The sequence below is a fragment of the Balaenoptera physalus genome, assembly GCF_965194825.1.
Source record: "Balaenoptera physalus genome assembly, chromosome: 1".
NCBI classification, from domain to species: domain Eukaryota; kingdom Metazoa; phylum Chordata; class Mammalia; order Artiodactyla; family Balaenopteridae; genus Balaenoptera; species Balaenoptera physalus.
Genome location: NC_138882.1, coordinates 92,430,136 through 92,443,393, shown reverse-complemented (window position 1 = coordinate 92,443,393; position 13,258 = coordinate 92,430,136). Strand labels below are relative to the sequence as shown.

At 40.5% G+C, this 13,258-nt stretch overlaps 2 protein-coding genes across 4 annotated transcripts in view; one reads left to right on the top strand and one right to left on the bottom strand.

Moving 5' to 3' along the window:
• GDAP2 (ganglioside induced differentiation associated protein 2) overlaps positions 1–4,629 on the bottom strand; it is an 80,060-nt gene extending 75,431 nt beyond the window's left edge. Inside the window, exon 1 of the mRNA XM_082459235.1 lies at positions 4,426–4,629. The gene's annotated coding sequence lies outside the window, so the exon portion shown is untranslated. The remainder of the gene's footprint in view (positions 1–4,425) is intronic.
• WDR3 (WD repeat domain 3) overlaps positions 4,624–13,258 on the top strand; it is a 51,559-nt gene continuing 42,924 nt past the window's right edge. For all 3 annotated transcript variants that reach the window (XM_082458283.1, XM_082458282.1, XM_082458281.1), the window contains exons 1-4: positions 4,624–4,759; positions 8,352–8,559; positions 9,552–9,761; positions 12,069–12,187. In XM_082458283.1, the coding sequence (XP_082314409.1) occupies positions 8,389–8,559; positions 9,552–9,761; positions 12,069–12,187 (500 nt within the window). In that variant the 5' untranslated portion in view covers positions 4,624–4,759; positions 8,352–8,388. The remainder of the gene's footprint in view (positions 4,760–8,351; positions 8,560–9,551; positions 9,762–12,068; positions 12,188–13,258) is intronic.

Here is a 13,258-nt window from a genome sequence, read left to right as displayed (position 1 = left end):
CAAAAGTAGAAGAGTTTTACAGGCTGCGGAAAGGGTACATCTGAGCGCCTTAAGGCAGGAAAGAACCTAAGACACTAAAGGAACAAAAGAAGGCCAACTGTGGAAGTTACAGTGAACCACAGGGTATTAGATATGTTACAAATATGCTTTCTAATCCTTACAATAATCCTGCAAAGTAGGTATTAGAACACTTATTTTACAGTGAGGGCACCAAGACCCAGAGGTTCAATTACCAGCTCAAGGTAACAGAACTAGTAAGTGGTACCTTGAGATCCAAATCAAAGACCAGCTGGCACTAAAACCCGTGCCATTTCCATTACATCATATCACATTGCCTTCCGTCTTTTCCTGATGCTCTGAGAAAAGAGAAGTCATTGTTCAAATTATCTTAATTTCTCTCCAACTCAAAATGTCTCTATCTTCATTCACTCTTTCCAACTTCCAAGTGATTTTCGGGTATATTCCACACTTTTAAGCCTGCCAAATCACCTTCATTTAAGCATTTTACTGCATCTGACTAGCTTTCCTCTAAGAGAATGTAATAACATCAAGTATTCCTTCACTACATCTCTCCTTCCCCTGAGTCTCCTCCTCTCAAATTTTTTCCCTACCCCATTTCTTCAGAATACCAACAAACTCCTCTTTTCACCATTTAACTTTAAGAGTAATCTGTTTCACAGCTCTACTTCCTTTCCCTCCATTTATTCAACCCACTGCAGTTCTGCTTCCATCTCTATAGCAATACTAAAGCTGCTTTTTCAAGGTCAACAATAATTCTCCAAATGTCAAGTCCAAGAGCTAATCAAATTTTAGCTGCAACCACTATTGATTATTCCCTCCCTGAAACTCTATTATCTTCTTTGACAGTACACTCTGGTGGTTCTCCTGTATGTCCAACCACGTCTTGTCAGTATAGTTTGTTGGATCTTCTTCCAAGATCTTAAAAGTCACTGTGACACACAAGATACTGAGTGTTGAATGAGTAATAGGTAATGTTCAGAGCTCTTATTGTAGAGCAAAATTTAATGGCATTATATGAAAGTGTCATGGCATTTAACAATGAATTCTTTTTCAGCTCCAACTCTAAGCAGAAATGCATTTTTCTCATCAAAAAGAGATTTAAATCTCCCCCTCCCCCAACACACACACCTTGGCAATAAAGCAAATGGAGCAGCAAAGCCAAGCTAGGCAGGAAAATCTGATCCCTGATCCTTAAGGAACAGTGGTTCTTAACATTCTTGGAGTCACAGACCCCTTGGAGAATTACATGAAATATAAAAACCCTTTCATCACCCAAATTGTGACTACATGAGCTCATACAAGCACAGGTCTGGAAAAAAATCTGAGGGGTTTCCCAGACTCAAATTAGGAATCCCAGTGATAGAATACAGAGTGCTCAGGTAAGGAAAGGAGGAGGGGAAGGCTACAATAATCTACAGCTTTAGCCGGAATTTTGGATAACATTAAAGAAGAGCAGAACTTCCCACTGAAAATCAATTGATCAGTTCTGTATTTTGAACAGGTTCATAAGCAAACACAAAACCTTAGTAAAAACACTCCTGAAGCAAGACATTTACGTCCCAGGATCTCAAAGTTTACATGTAACAAACAGAAGGTTGCAGAATCAGATCTATTTCCTTAGCCATACTATCTTAAGGGTTATCTTCAGTACCTCCCTAGATGAGGATAAAGAGAACCCACTATGTATCTTTTACAATTCAAATTCATAATGAGTATATAACAGTTCTTATTACACTGTAGCTCATCTTTTTTTTCTCAAAATCTTGTCATCTTTTAGTTTAAGAAGTCCTCCAAATAGTGCTTTATATGATTAATTGGACTGGTTAGAGGGATTAGACTTTTATTGTTCAAGACAGGGCAGAATCAGGCAGAACGTCTTGGTTCACTGTCTCAAAAAAATCTGATTTTTTGTCTGAATAAAGAGAAAATGGTATCATTTAAAAGAGAAAAGAACTTTAAATCTGTTTTCTTATTCTTCAAAATGCTTACATTGATTAGATAGGCCTGGATAAAAATACAAAAAGAGCTGGTCCATGCTTTTGACCTCCATTCATTACCAGCTCTATTTCACTGTTTTTGTATAAATTATAGGTTTACCATTCTTTATGTCTTTATGTCTTTGTATTTCAATATTTTAAACTTCAAGGTACTTAAATATTTCTGCACAATACCCCTATCCCAACACCAAATCTATTATATTTAAGAATCATTCTATGCAAATAGAGAGAATGACTTTTTCTTTTTAGAAAGTTACTTAGATGGAAAAACAAATGGAAACAGTCAAATATGTCAACAATAAATACAGTATAACAAAAAGATTTCTAAGTTGTGTCAACAGCCCAGGTCAAATTTAACACCATCATTCAAAACCAGCCAAACACATGCTCTAATGGTGAGTTAGTGGTACCACCTTCATATTAAAAGAACTTTACTGTGTTTCGTCTATAGATGTCTAAACTGAAGAAGATAATTCCTGTGTACTGGTTTACATGTGTGTGAGTGGCAGGTTCTGGGTCTGCTGTGCTGTGTCGTGACTGTCAGTGTTTCTCTAGTTTTGCAGTAACGCCGTGTTGTTATTTACGCTCTGACAGACGTCACATGGTAGGTTCTTTCTCAGGAACTCAATTTAACTATTATTTATTGATATATCGTTGCCTGTGAAACGCTTCTACTGGCACAACTTATTGTTAAAGTTTTGAATCCAAAAAAAAAAAAAAAGAACTTTACTATGTTTTAATTATAAAATTAATACATTGAGCAATTCTGAAACTTCAGAAACTAAGGTTATGCTCTTGAAGTAGTCCATTGGGAAGTTATAAGATGCATTATCTTAGCACTCAATCAAAGTTGCTTACAACAACTTTCATTAAAATTATTTTTTTCTGGGAATTCCCTGGCCGTCCAATGCTTAGGACTGGAGAGGGCGTGGGTTCAATCCCTGGTCAGGGAACTAAGATCCGGTAAGCCACGCGATGCGGCCAAAACATAATAATAATAAATAAAACAAAATGATTTTTTCCATTTGTGATTGTCCTTTCCCATAATATTTAATAATGTTAAATTAATTTTTTTTAAAAGATAAAATCATGACTCATTCTAATACAAAAATGAACATGGTTCAAGATTTTATTTAACTCACAAAGGAACCAGCCAGATGGCTGATAAAGGGAGTCCCAAAATTGGGCTCATTAAGAGATCAAGAATACTGAAATGAATGTACGTGAGGCAAAACTTCCACTCAACCTCTAAAAGACATGTAGAATTTTCATGTCTACAGATAAAATGATTTAGTATTGACAGTAGTTATCTACAGTTTATACAGCTGTAAAATAACCTTCTTAGAATCAGATAATACAAGGGGTGTCATCGATATGGAATCTAGACTATGTATTAAAGCACGTTTTTTCCTCATATATATACACATTTTTTCGTATATTAGCCATATACGCTCACCTAAATGCTCCCTTCCCCATCAAACTTACTGAAATAAGTCTATTGCCACAATTTCCTCCCTTCTCATTCATCCAACCCACCGTAGGCTTGTTTCAAACACCTACACTGTTACATCTATTTACAGCCTGATCATATTCATTCTCTACTCTTGTCATTTTCTTGAATATGGAAGACTAGGTGAACATGTCTTAAAAACTCAAGAAACGCCTGAAGAAAATCAGGTAATATAGATAAAAGTCTATTTTCTAAGCTGGCTGCAGCTATCTTGAAGGCACAGGCTTATTTCTTTTATATACCTATATGTTAGCTTTAATCTTCCACAGCTACAGACATCAGAACTCCTTTCTAAACACTTTTATGCAGCCCAAGAATAAAATCGGACAAAACTGCAAGAAAGAAAAGCTAATTCCCACTTGGTGACAGAGCACCTAAAGCCTCAATTACCAAGCAAGGAGGAGTCAGCCCTGGTCACTTCCCCCTCTGGCGACCAAGGAGCGGAAACCGAAAGCCAGACCAATGTCACTCCAGGGACTGCGGAGATCCAGACAACTCAGCATCCTAGGCTCAGCGCCTACCCAGCCCTGATTCGAGCAGCTCTCGGTCCGTGAAACGCCCAGTCCACAAGAGCGACCACACAAACTCGACTCCTGCACCCCAGGGCGCGCGCCTCCCCAGGGCTAGAGCACCACTGTCCCTTGTGCCCGGGTCTGCCTATCCTCTATCTTCTGGTGGGTAACTTCTCCCCGACAGCGCCTCGGGCGAGAGGAACCAGATCAACAGCGGGGGTGGGGGGGTGGGGCCTGTGAGCGCCAGGCTCATTTTTGCGGAGAACTGACAAAACCAGCCCTCTATGCCCGCATCCCTAGCCCTGGCCGAGTCCCGTGCGCCTCCCGCCGCGCCCCCGGCCCGCTCCGCCCCGCCTTCCTTCCCGGCCTCCGTCCCGCCTCTCACAGCATTCCGGCGGTCCCATCCGGCAGGTAGGCACGGCGGGTTAAGTTCCTCGTGGAAAGCGGCCGAGCGGCATCCCCGGACAACACTTGCCAGGAGCTCGGCGGGTAAAGCAAGCCAAAATCCCAGGAGGCTGAAAGGACCAGCCGCAGGAGCCCTGGCAGGCGAAACACCGCCTTCCGTTCCCGGCCGGCGCTCACCAATCAGAGCCCGGCTCTTACGTCATTTCCCCCAGAAGGCAAAGGGAACGTCGGGCGGAAGAGGCTCCTTGAGCGGACCCGGAAGGGGTGGGTTCGACGGGCGAGTCCAATCAGTCCGGAGCCTCGTGGAGGCCAAGGTAGGTACCGTAGGTGCGCGGCGGCTGAGCGCCTTTGTTCTGCTCCTCGGGTTTGTTTGGTCCTGGCTGAGGCCTTCCTGGTGCCAGCCGCAGGCAAGGCAGGGAGATTTGGGGTCGGTCTCGAGGGTGGAGGGGCACCTGGGCCACTGCGGGAGGCCCACCGCCGTCCCCGGGAAGCCGGCCGCGGACACCCGAAGCTGGTGCGTGCGGTGTTGAGCTCGTTCACCCGGCGCCTGCAGGGCTCGCCTGAGGATGGTCTGGCAGCGTGGTGGGTGTGCGGAACCCCCACTTCACCCTCTCCTGACTGAAAAATTGGTTTAGGGACATCTGACAGGTCTGTTCCGGCGGTCCAGCCTTTCAGCGTATCATAGAAGCATGTTTTCGGGGGCTGTGGCTTAAGAAGCAGGGATGGTAGGGGCATAGAGGAAGGTTAGGTCGTGAACTCTCTCCGAAAAGCGTCATATACACACATGCGTGTGAGACACAAGTGACCAGTACCAGGTTGTATGGAAGATCGTTGAAGTTTTGAGGCAATGGAAAAGGCTTCGAGAATTGGACTAGCCCCAAAGGAAGTGGGCCTCAGAGGGTAACACTTAGGTAGACGGGCGAATGCATGTTATTCTAAGGGAGAGGAACAGTTTGAAGAAGGCAGGGTGACAGGACAAGAAGGGAAATCAGCTAGCCTGACAGAAAATTTTATGCTAGAACTGAAGAGGAATAGATAGGTTGAGTTCTTCGGAAGTGCACACAGTTTAGCTCTTAAAGGGTTTTGGGGTAAGATTAGTGCGTTTGAAAAGATTAGTCAAGTAGTATTAATGACTTTTAAAAGAAAAGAATGAAAAACAGGGAGGTGGAGGTGCTACATAGTGCAGGAACCCAGTGATAAAGAGCTGGAACAGAAAGTAGTGGAAAGAGAGAAAAGGATCCTCCTTCAGAGAAACAGGTAGAAGTAGTTTCTGACAAAAGAGAGGACGGAGGCAAAGACAAATAGTTTAGTGGTTAAAAGAAGAAATTTTGGAGTTTGGTTTGTAATCTGGCTTTGGCACTTAAAACCAGCTGAATGACTTTGAGCTAGCTATTTCACATCTCTGTGTCTAGTTTCCTTGTCTGTAAAATAGGGATAAGAATAGTACCTGAAAAAAAAAAAAAAAAAAAAAAGAATAGTACCTGTCTTGCAAGGTAACTGTGAAGGATCCTTTTAAGCACTTTACATGTATTAACTCACTTAATTCAATTAATTAATTATGATTAATCCAATTAATAAATATGAAATTAACTTCATATGGTTACTCGGTTATATACATTTTAATGTATCAGTTACCATATAGTAAGCACTCTTTCAGTATTGGCTGTCTAAATAATATTAATGAGCCAAAGGTTACTACAAGGTTTTGAGCCTGAATGGCATGGAGAGCTGTGTGTTTTAGAGTTAGAAAAAAATGAGTAAGGTTCAGGAAGCAAGGTAGGTTTGGTTTTATACACGTTAAATGTGCTACTGCAAGGTATTCCGATCGGGATGTCTAATAAGCTCTTGGAGCTATATAGTTGGTATTCAGGTATGTGGGCCGGACTGGAAGTAGGGATGTGGTGGGTCCCTGGGCCTAGGCATGCTGTATGAAGTCTCCAAGGAAAATACTGTGGTAGATGGCGGAAGACTACCATGAACAACAATTACAGTTAAGGGGCTGGGGCCAGAGGCGTAAGATGAATTGGTAAAGAATTGATCAAATGGCCCAGGTTAAGAGCGTTTTTGCCATGTTAATATTATCTTCCCTTCACTTTTAACTGGCTTTATGTTGGTTCCTGGGAGAAGAAAAATGAGGCCTGTAAGTGGTCATTAAAAGAAAGTATTAATACAGGCATTGAATATTTTCCTGTTAAAGTAGACTAAAATATCAGGTTGCAATAGAAAGAGACCCTGTAGCGTTAAACCAAACAAACTGAACCAACAACAACAACAAACAAAAACAGCTCCAGAAGAAGGCTGTAACTTCTGTTTAGTATTCTTGTGTTTTTTAAGTTGCACCGGTGTTTGGGGGAATACCTTTCACATTACCATATTAAGAGCAGGCAAGCTTAATTTATCTCCTTCACCAGTTGTCTCTTATGGTAACCAAGTGTTTTCAGTGAATTTGATTTAGTGCAGTTGTTAAAACCAAAGCTGAGTCCGCCCCCCTGTGGGCAGTCAAGCCAGTCTACTGACACCGGGTTGTGGTGAAGGAAAGTGCAGCGTTTATTGCAGGGCCCTCAGGAGAAGGTGCAGCTAATGCTCAGAAGACACCCCTCCCACCCACTGGCTTTCAGGGAAAGGTTTTTAAAGTCAAGGTGAGGGGGGTGGGGTGGGGCAAGTGATCAGCTGGTGGGCATTCTTCTGATTGGTTGGTGGTGAGGTAATTGGGAGTCAACACCATCAACCTTCTAGTTCCAGCTGGCCTGGAGTCTACATGCCGGTGGTCGGCATTCAGTTAACTTCTTCCACCTGGTTGGGGTTTCAGTATCTGCAAAACAGCTCAAGGATATGGTTCAGAATATTATCTCCATAGCCCTTGAGGAGGAACTTAAAGATCCTTGATTTTGTTTAATGGCTAAAACTATTTTTATTTTGTCTTGCTTGATTCCTTTGTTTCTGCATTTTCTCACTTCTCTGATTACATTTGCTCTTTGGAACTCAGGGAAGGCTTAGGAGGCTAAAGGTTTTCTACTAACGGGAGGCAGGTGGAGGACACGGTGCGGGGTGGGGGGGTGGGGGGCGAGGGGGGGGTGGGGGGCGGCGGTGGTGTCTGACCTGGGAAGGCCCTGTAGTGTCCTGCTCGGTTACACAGGAACTATGGCAACTTTGAAAAACAGTGTGCCAAGTTGTAGTAGTAGTTTTTGTGTGCCAAGGGGAGGTGGCTGCCCTGCTTTGGAAATCCAGGACAGACCTGCACGTATTAGTTACAGTAGTTCTCAAAGCGGGGAACCGCAGCAGCAGCATTACTTGAGAACTTGTTAGAAATGAAAAATCTCGGGCCCCACCCCAGACCTACTGAATCAGAAACAGGCCCTGGGGATGTGCGGTGTAGGTGGTTCCCAGCAATTTGTTTTCATAATCCCTCGGGTGATTTAGATACATTCTGGAGTTTGAGAGCCGCTGTGCTCGAAGGTAAGTGCCACAAGATCAGGGATTTTGTTTTACTCAACACCATATCGCTAGCGTCTAGATCAGTGCCTGTCTCATTATTAGTAGGTTTACAATAAATGCTCACCAATAAATATTTTCAGTCTCAGGCTGTCCGTCTTCGTGTAAAAACTTTGATGGTAGTTGAATGGGCAGAAGCAAATTGTTGAGCTGCATTGAGGCCACATGTCAGAATTTGTGAGGTGGCCATGACAGTGTGACCAATCTGAAACTTGAGGAGTGAGAGATTACACGTTGAGTCGGCAGTGAATAAAAAATGGAGATGTCTGGGTATTTTATGTCAGTAATATATTCAGAGTAAATGAAGGTTAAGCAACCACAGGTCATGTACTTTTAACCACATGATACACAGTCGGTGCTTGCCAGCCTAGCAGAACCAAGGTGCCCAAAGAACTCAGTTTTCTTTGTTTGCAGGTGCAGCTGCCTCACTTGTGGTATCTGATGTTCGAACATGGGGCTCACCAGGCAGTACCTACGCTATGTTGCCAGTGCAGTCTTTGGCCTTATTGGCAGCCAGAAGGGTAATATTGTCTTTGTGACACTTCGTGGTGAAAAAGGGCGCTATGTGGCAGTACCAGCCTGTGAACATGTTTTCATCTGGGACTTAAGGAAAGGAGAGAAGGTACGTGAGGAATCACCTAGATTGATATTGATGTATGGGTATTTGAGGGTGGAGGCAGAAGTGGGAGAGCTCTGCTTTGTCATGCACAGATTTTTTTTTTTTTAAGTGTGTGCCTCTAGAAATTTTTTTTTTCCTTTGGGTCTAGATAGCCAAGTATCACATTCTATTGTGCTCTTCTACACTAAATTCTGAAAACCACAACCAAAAGAGCTTACCTCTTAGGTATTTATTTGTAGTGATATTTACAGGTAATTATTTGTAATCATTATTCCCAACATGTTTGTTTTTCTCTACTTCACCAGTTCTCCATTTTTCAAGTTCTTCTACTTGCCCTCACAACTAGTTATAGAATATTAGGCATTTAAAAGGAATATTGCTGTGTTGACTGAATCTTTTTCTTACCTATGCAGATGAGGCCCAGCGGTTGTTAAACTAGCCTTTGATATTTTGTATGACTCTGAATTCCCAAGCCTACCACCTCTGCCAAACAAAATACAGGCATTTTGATCTTGCCCACTCACTTTGTGACCTCCAAGAGGTTAATACTGTGATACTTAGTGTCCCCCAGAGTCCCTTGGGGATACATCACTGTAGCACTCCAGTGCCATGCAGGTTGGTTTCTGGGATGGGGCTCAGTTAAATCAAGGATGTGTTTATAACCCTTTATGGAAAATCATTTGGTGTTGACATAGAATAAGGACTTAGTAATTTATTCCATTGCCTGGGAAATTTTGGCAAGTATTATGCTAATGTAGCGCTTTGGAGAAATAGTATAGTATAGCTTTACCTTTTCTTGAATGTTTCATTACCCAGTACAAATAATAATTTCTATATTAAAGAACTTGAGATAGAGTCCAGAGTCTCATTATTATTCATAAGAGCGATTTGGAATTATTGATGCTCTTAATTTTACTGTGCCTGATTATTCCCACACTTTTTCCTTGATGACATGCTTAACTCCTCTACATTGTTTTTAATTCTTATTATTTCAGATTCTCATCCTTCAGGGGCTTAAACATGAAGTCACTTTCTTGTGCCCCTCCCCAGATGGGCTGCACTTAGCTGTTGGTTATGAGGATGGGTCTATCCGAATCTTCAGTCTCCTGAGTGGGGAAGGAAATGTGACCTTCAATGGACACAAAGCAGCAATCACTTCCTTGAAGTATGATCAGCTAGGAGGCAGGCTGGCATCTGGGTCCAAGGTGAGACCTTGAATTAGGTGCCCTGACTTTAATCCAGAAAGGAGTGTAAGGCTACTGCTGAAGCAGGTTATTCACAAACATTGTTGCGTGAAACAGTGGGCACTCGGTGTACAAAATAGTATAGGTGGTAGAATAGAGTGAGAAGGATGGATATGAATTGGGTGGTTCATTTTGTTTCCTGTCAGATTCACTGATAAAAGACTATTAAATACAGGAACAAGATGAGGATGCCCATGATAGTTACTATGGAACATCATTGTGGATATGCTACCCAAAACAGTACACAAGTTGGGGGAACAAAACAAATTGGAAGAGGAGAGTCAAAATGATGATTCTTGGCCATTTGTTTTGGTAAAATCGGTAGCTTTCCTATGTCTCAGTCATCAGAAAATAGAATGTAAATGATTCCATTTACAAAAGTATGTTAAGTAATGGACACAAAAATACTGTGAAACTTGACTAAAGAATGTAACAGAAGACTTGAGTGAATAGAGACACAAACCATGTTCTTGAATGGCAAGACAGAGTATTGAAAAGATGCTCGTATGTTCTAATTAGTTTATACAGATAAAGCAATTTAAATATCCCAAAGGTCTTTTTGTTGTTTTTTTAGAATATGACCAAATGATTTAAAAGAATATATGGAAAAACAAATGAATAATAAATAGCAGAATTTTGGGAAAAAATAAAAGGGTTTCAGATTTCTTTTTTCAGGGTTAGATTTAAGAAGTTTCAGATATTAAAATGCATTATGAAGTCATAACTTATAATGTGTTATATTAGCCTGGCATTAATACAAAATAGTCAGATAGATTACTACAACCAAATGGGAATCCAAGAAACAAATCCACTTGATATACCTAATTAGTATATTTTAAAGATGACATTTTTGACGAGTAGAAAAATGATGGATTACTTATGAAACAGGACTTAAACAGTTGGCTATTTGGGGGGAAATTTAAAGTTAAAACTTTACCTCATGCTATGTACCAAAGAGTCACGGATTAAAGACTTAAATATTAAAACCATGATATTTTAAGTAAACTAGAAGATATATAAATAAATATTTATTTGATATCAAGGTGGAAAAAGACTTCAAGCATATCAGCAAGGAAAGAAATTATAAAGGAAAAGACATAAATTTGAATGCTTGATATTTGAATATTTAAAACATTTGTGCATTAAAACACTATAAAGAAGTTGTCAAGAGTAAATCCTAAGAGTTCTCATCACAAGGAGAAATTTTTTTTCCTTTTTTTCTTTTTATTTATATGAGAAGATGGGTATTAGCTGAACCTATTATGGTAATCATTTCACAATATATGTAAATTAAACTGTCATGCCGTATGCCTTAAACTTATACAATGATGTATGTCAATTATTTTTTCAATAATACTGGAAAAAATAAAGTTAAAGGACAATGAAAAAGGGAAAGTATTTAATAGTTCCACTATAAAAGGGAAGGATTAATATCATGTCTTAATAACCAACAAACAAGTAAAAAATAAGACCCAAAGGAAGATAAAAGACATGACTTGGCAGTTCAAAGGAGGTGCAGAATGGCCAGTAATCACCATAGAGCATGTACAGAATTTCTCATTGGTATTCAGAAATGCAAATCAGATAAACATTGAGACAGCCTTTCAACTTGGTGAAACTGGCAGTGTTTTTTGAGCAACTGCTAATATCCAGAGATGAAGGGATGGGAAAACGGGCATTGTCATACATAGCCCTGGTGGACCTTTAGATTGGTGCACCCTTTCTGGAGATCACCCTGAATTGCAGACTTAAGATAGAAATACCTTTTAACCCAAGAATTTCCCTTTTTAGTCTTTATTCTGATCAGAGATATGTACAAAGATAGAGGTACAAGAATGTTCATTTCCACATATTTATAATAGCAGAAAATTGGAAACTGCCTAAATGGCTGAAATAGAAAAAATTTAAAGTAAATTATGGTATATCCTTAAGGTTGGTTATTATGTGACCATTAAAAATGAGAACAGTCTGGAAGGACATGGAAATATATTAAATGAGAAAAAGAAGGAGAGTTATACAATGATAGGAATAGCATGATCTCAGTTAACAGCATGTATGTATACATAAAGACTAGAATAGTATACAACAAAATATCTATGGTGATTATATCTGGATGGTGAAATCAACTGGTGTTTGGTTCCTCTGTGCTTTTCTGTATGTTTTCCAAATTTTCTATAAGGACTACATATCAACTTTGTAATAAAAATATTGTGTGTCAAGTTAGGCCTTATGTGGTAAAGAAAATTCTTCTGTATTTGATTCCTTTAGGACACAGATATTATCGTGTGGGATGTGATCAATGAAAGTGGCCTCTACCGTCTAAAGGGGCACAAGGACGCTGTTACACAAGCATTGTTTCTACGAGACAAGAATCTGCTAGTTACTAGGTAAAGAAATAATAAGTTTTGTTTCCATTTCTTTCTCTAGGTGAATTCATTGGAGAGGTTTTCACAGAGGGAATTTGTTTCATTCCTTACTCGTATCTCCGCACTATACTCAAGCTCATGTGCTAGTTTCCTCTTCTCTCTGCTTTTCCTCTCTCTACCCCTCCCTTCCCCTCCCCTCCCTTCCCAAACAGTGTCATAGATGCTATCCAGAGTTATTTATAGCATTTTTTAATTCCCTTTTCTGATTTGTCATTATTTTCCCCTGATATCAGCTTTTCCATATTCCTTAACTCTTCAACAGACCTTGTATAGGATGAACTGTCTACTTCTGGATCCCTAGAAAGTCAGAAAAGCCGAATATGGAGGAGTGGGCAGATGCGAATACCAAATGTTTGTTTTAGCCTGCCTCTTCAGAAGAGACATACTCCATACTTAGGCCTTCTGAACATCTAATAGGTTGAACCATTTGAAATTTCCATTTGTATGGGTTAAAAATGATAGGTCAGATATCAGCAATTTCATATAGTTCAACCTAATATAATAGTTATCATTCCTAAGGAATGGCCACCCAGGAAAGTTTGGGATCTTAAGTTTTGCCAGGCAGTAATTAGAAGAACCATAGTAATTAGAACCACAGAAGAACCAGAAGGCAGTGTAGAGGAGCAGCACGAAATGCTGTACCAGTGGTGGATTTGTTCCTGTGGGATAGGATACAGGGACGTTAGTGTGTCTTGTTCAGACAACACACGTTCTGCGGGGCAGTGACTCTACTGTTCTACTAGACTATACGTACACCTTATAGCTTAGGGAATGTAAGGGAAAGGAAATAACACCGTGAGGTGGGATTATATAGGAAAGACTTTGTAAACTGGGTTTCTGTTTTTTTCCAGTTTTGTCATGAAGCAGGATTATATTAGATTTACATTGGTGAAGAAGCAGGGAACAGGCATTTGAGGCAGGAAGAGTAGAGCCCATTGGCAGGGAGATTAAGTGCCAATTAATGGGAGGTTTGGGGAATCGTGCTGAAGAACTTGATTTTGAATCCATAGAGAACCTTGAGTTAGTGCAAAT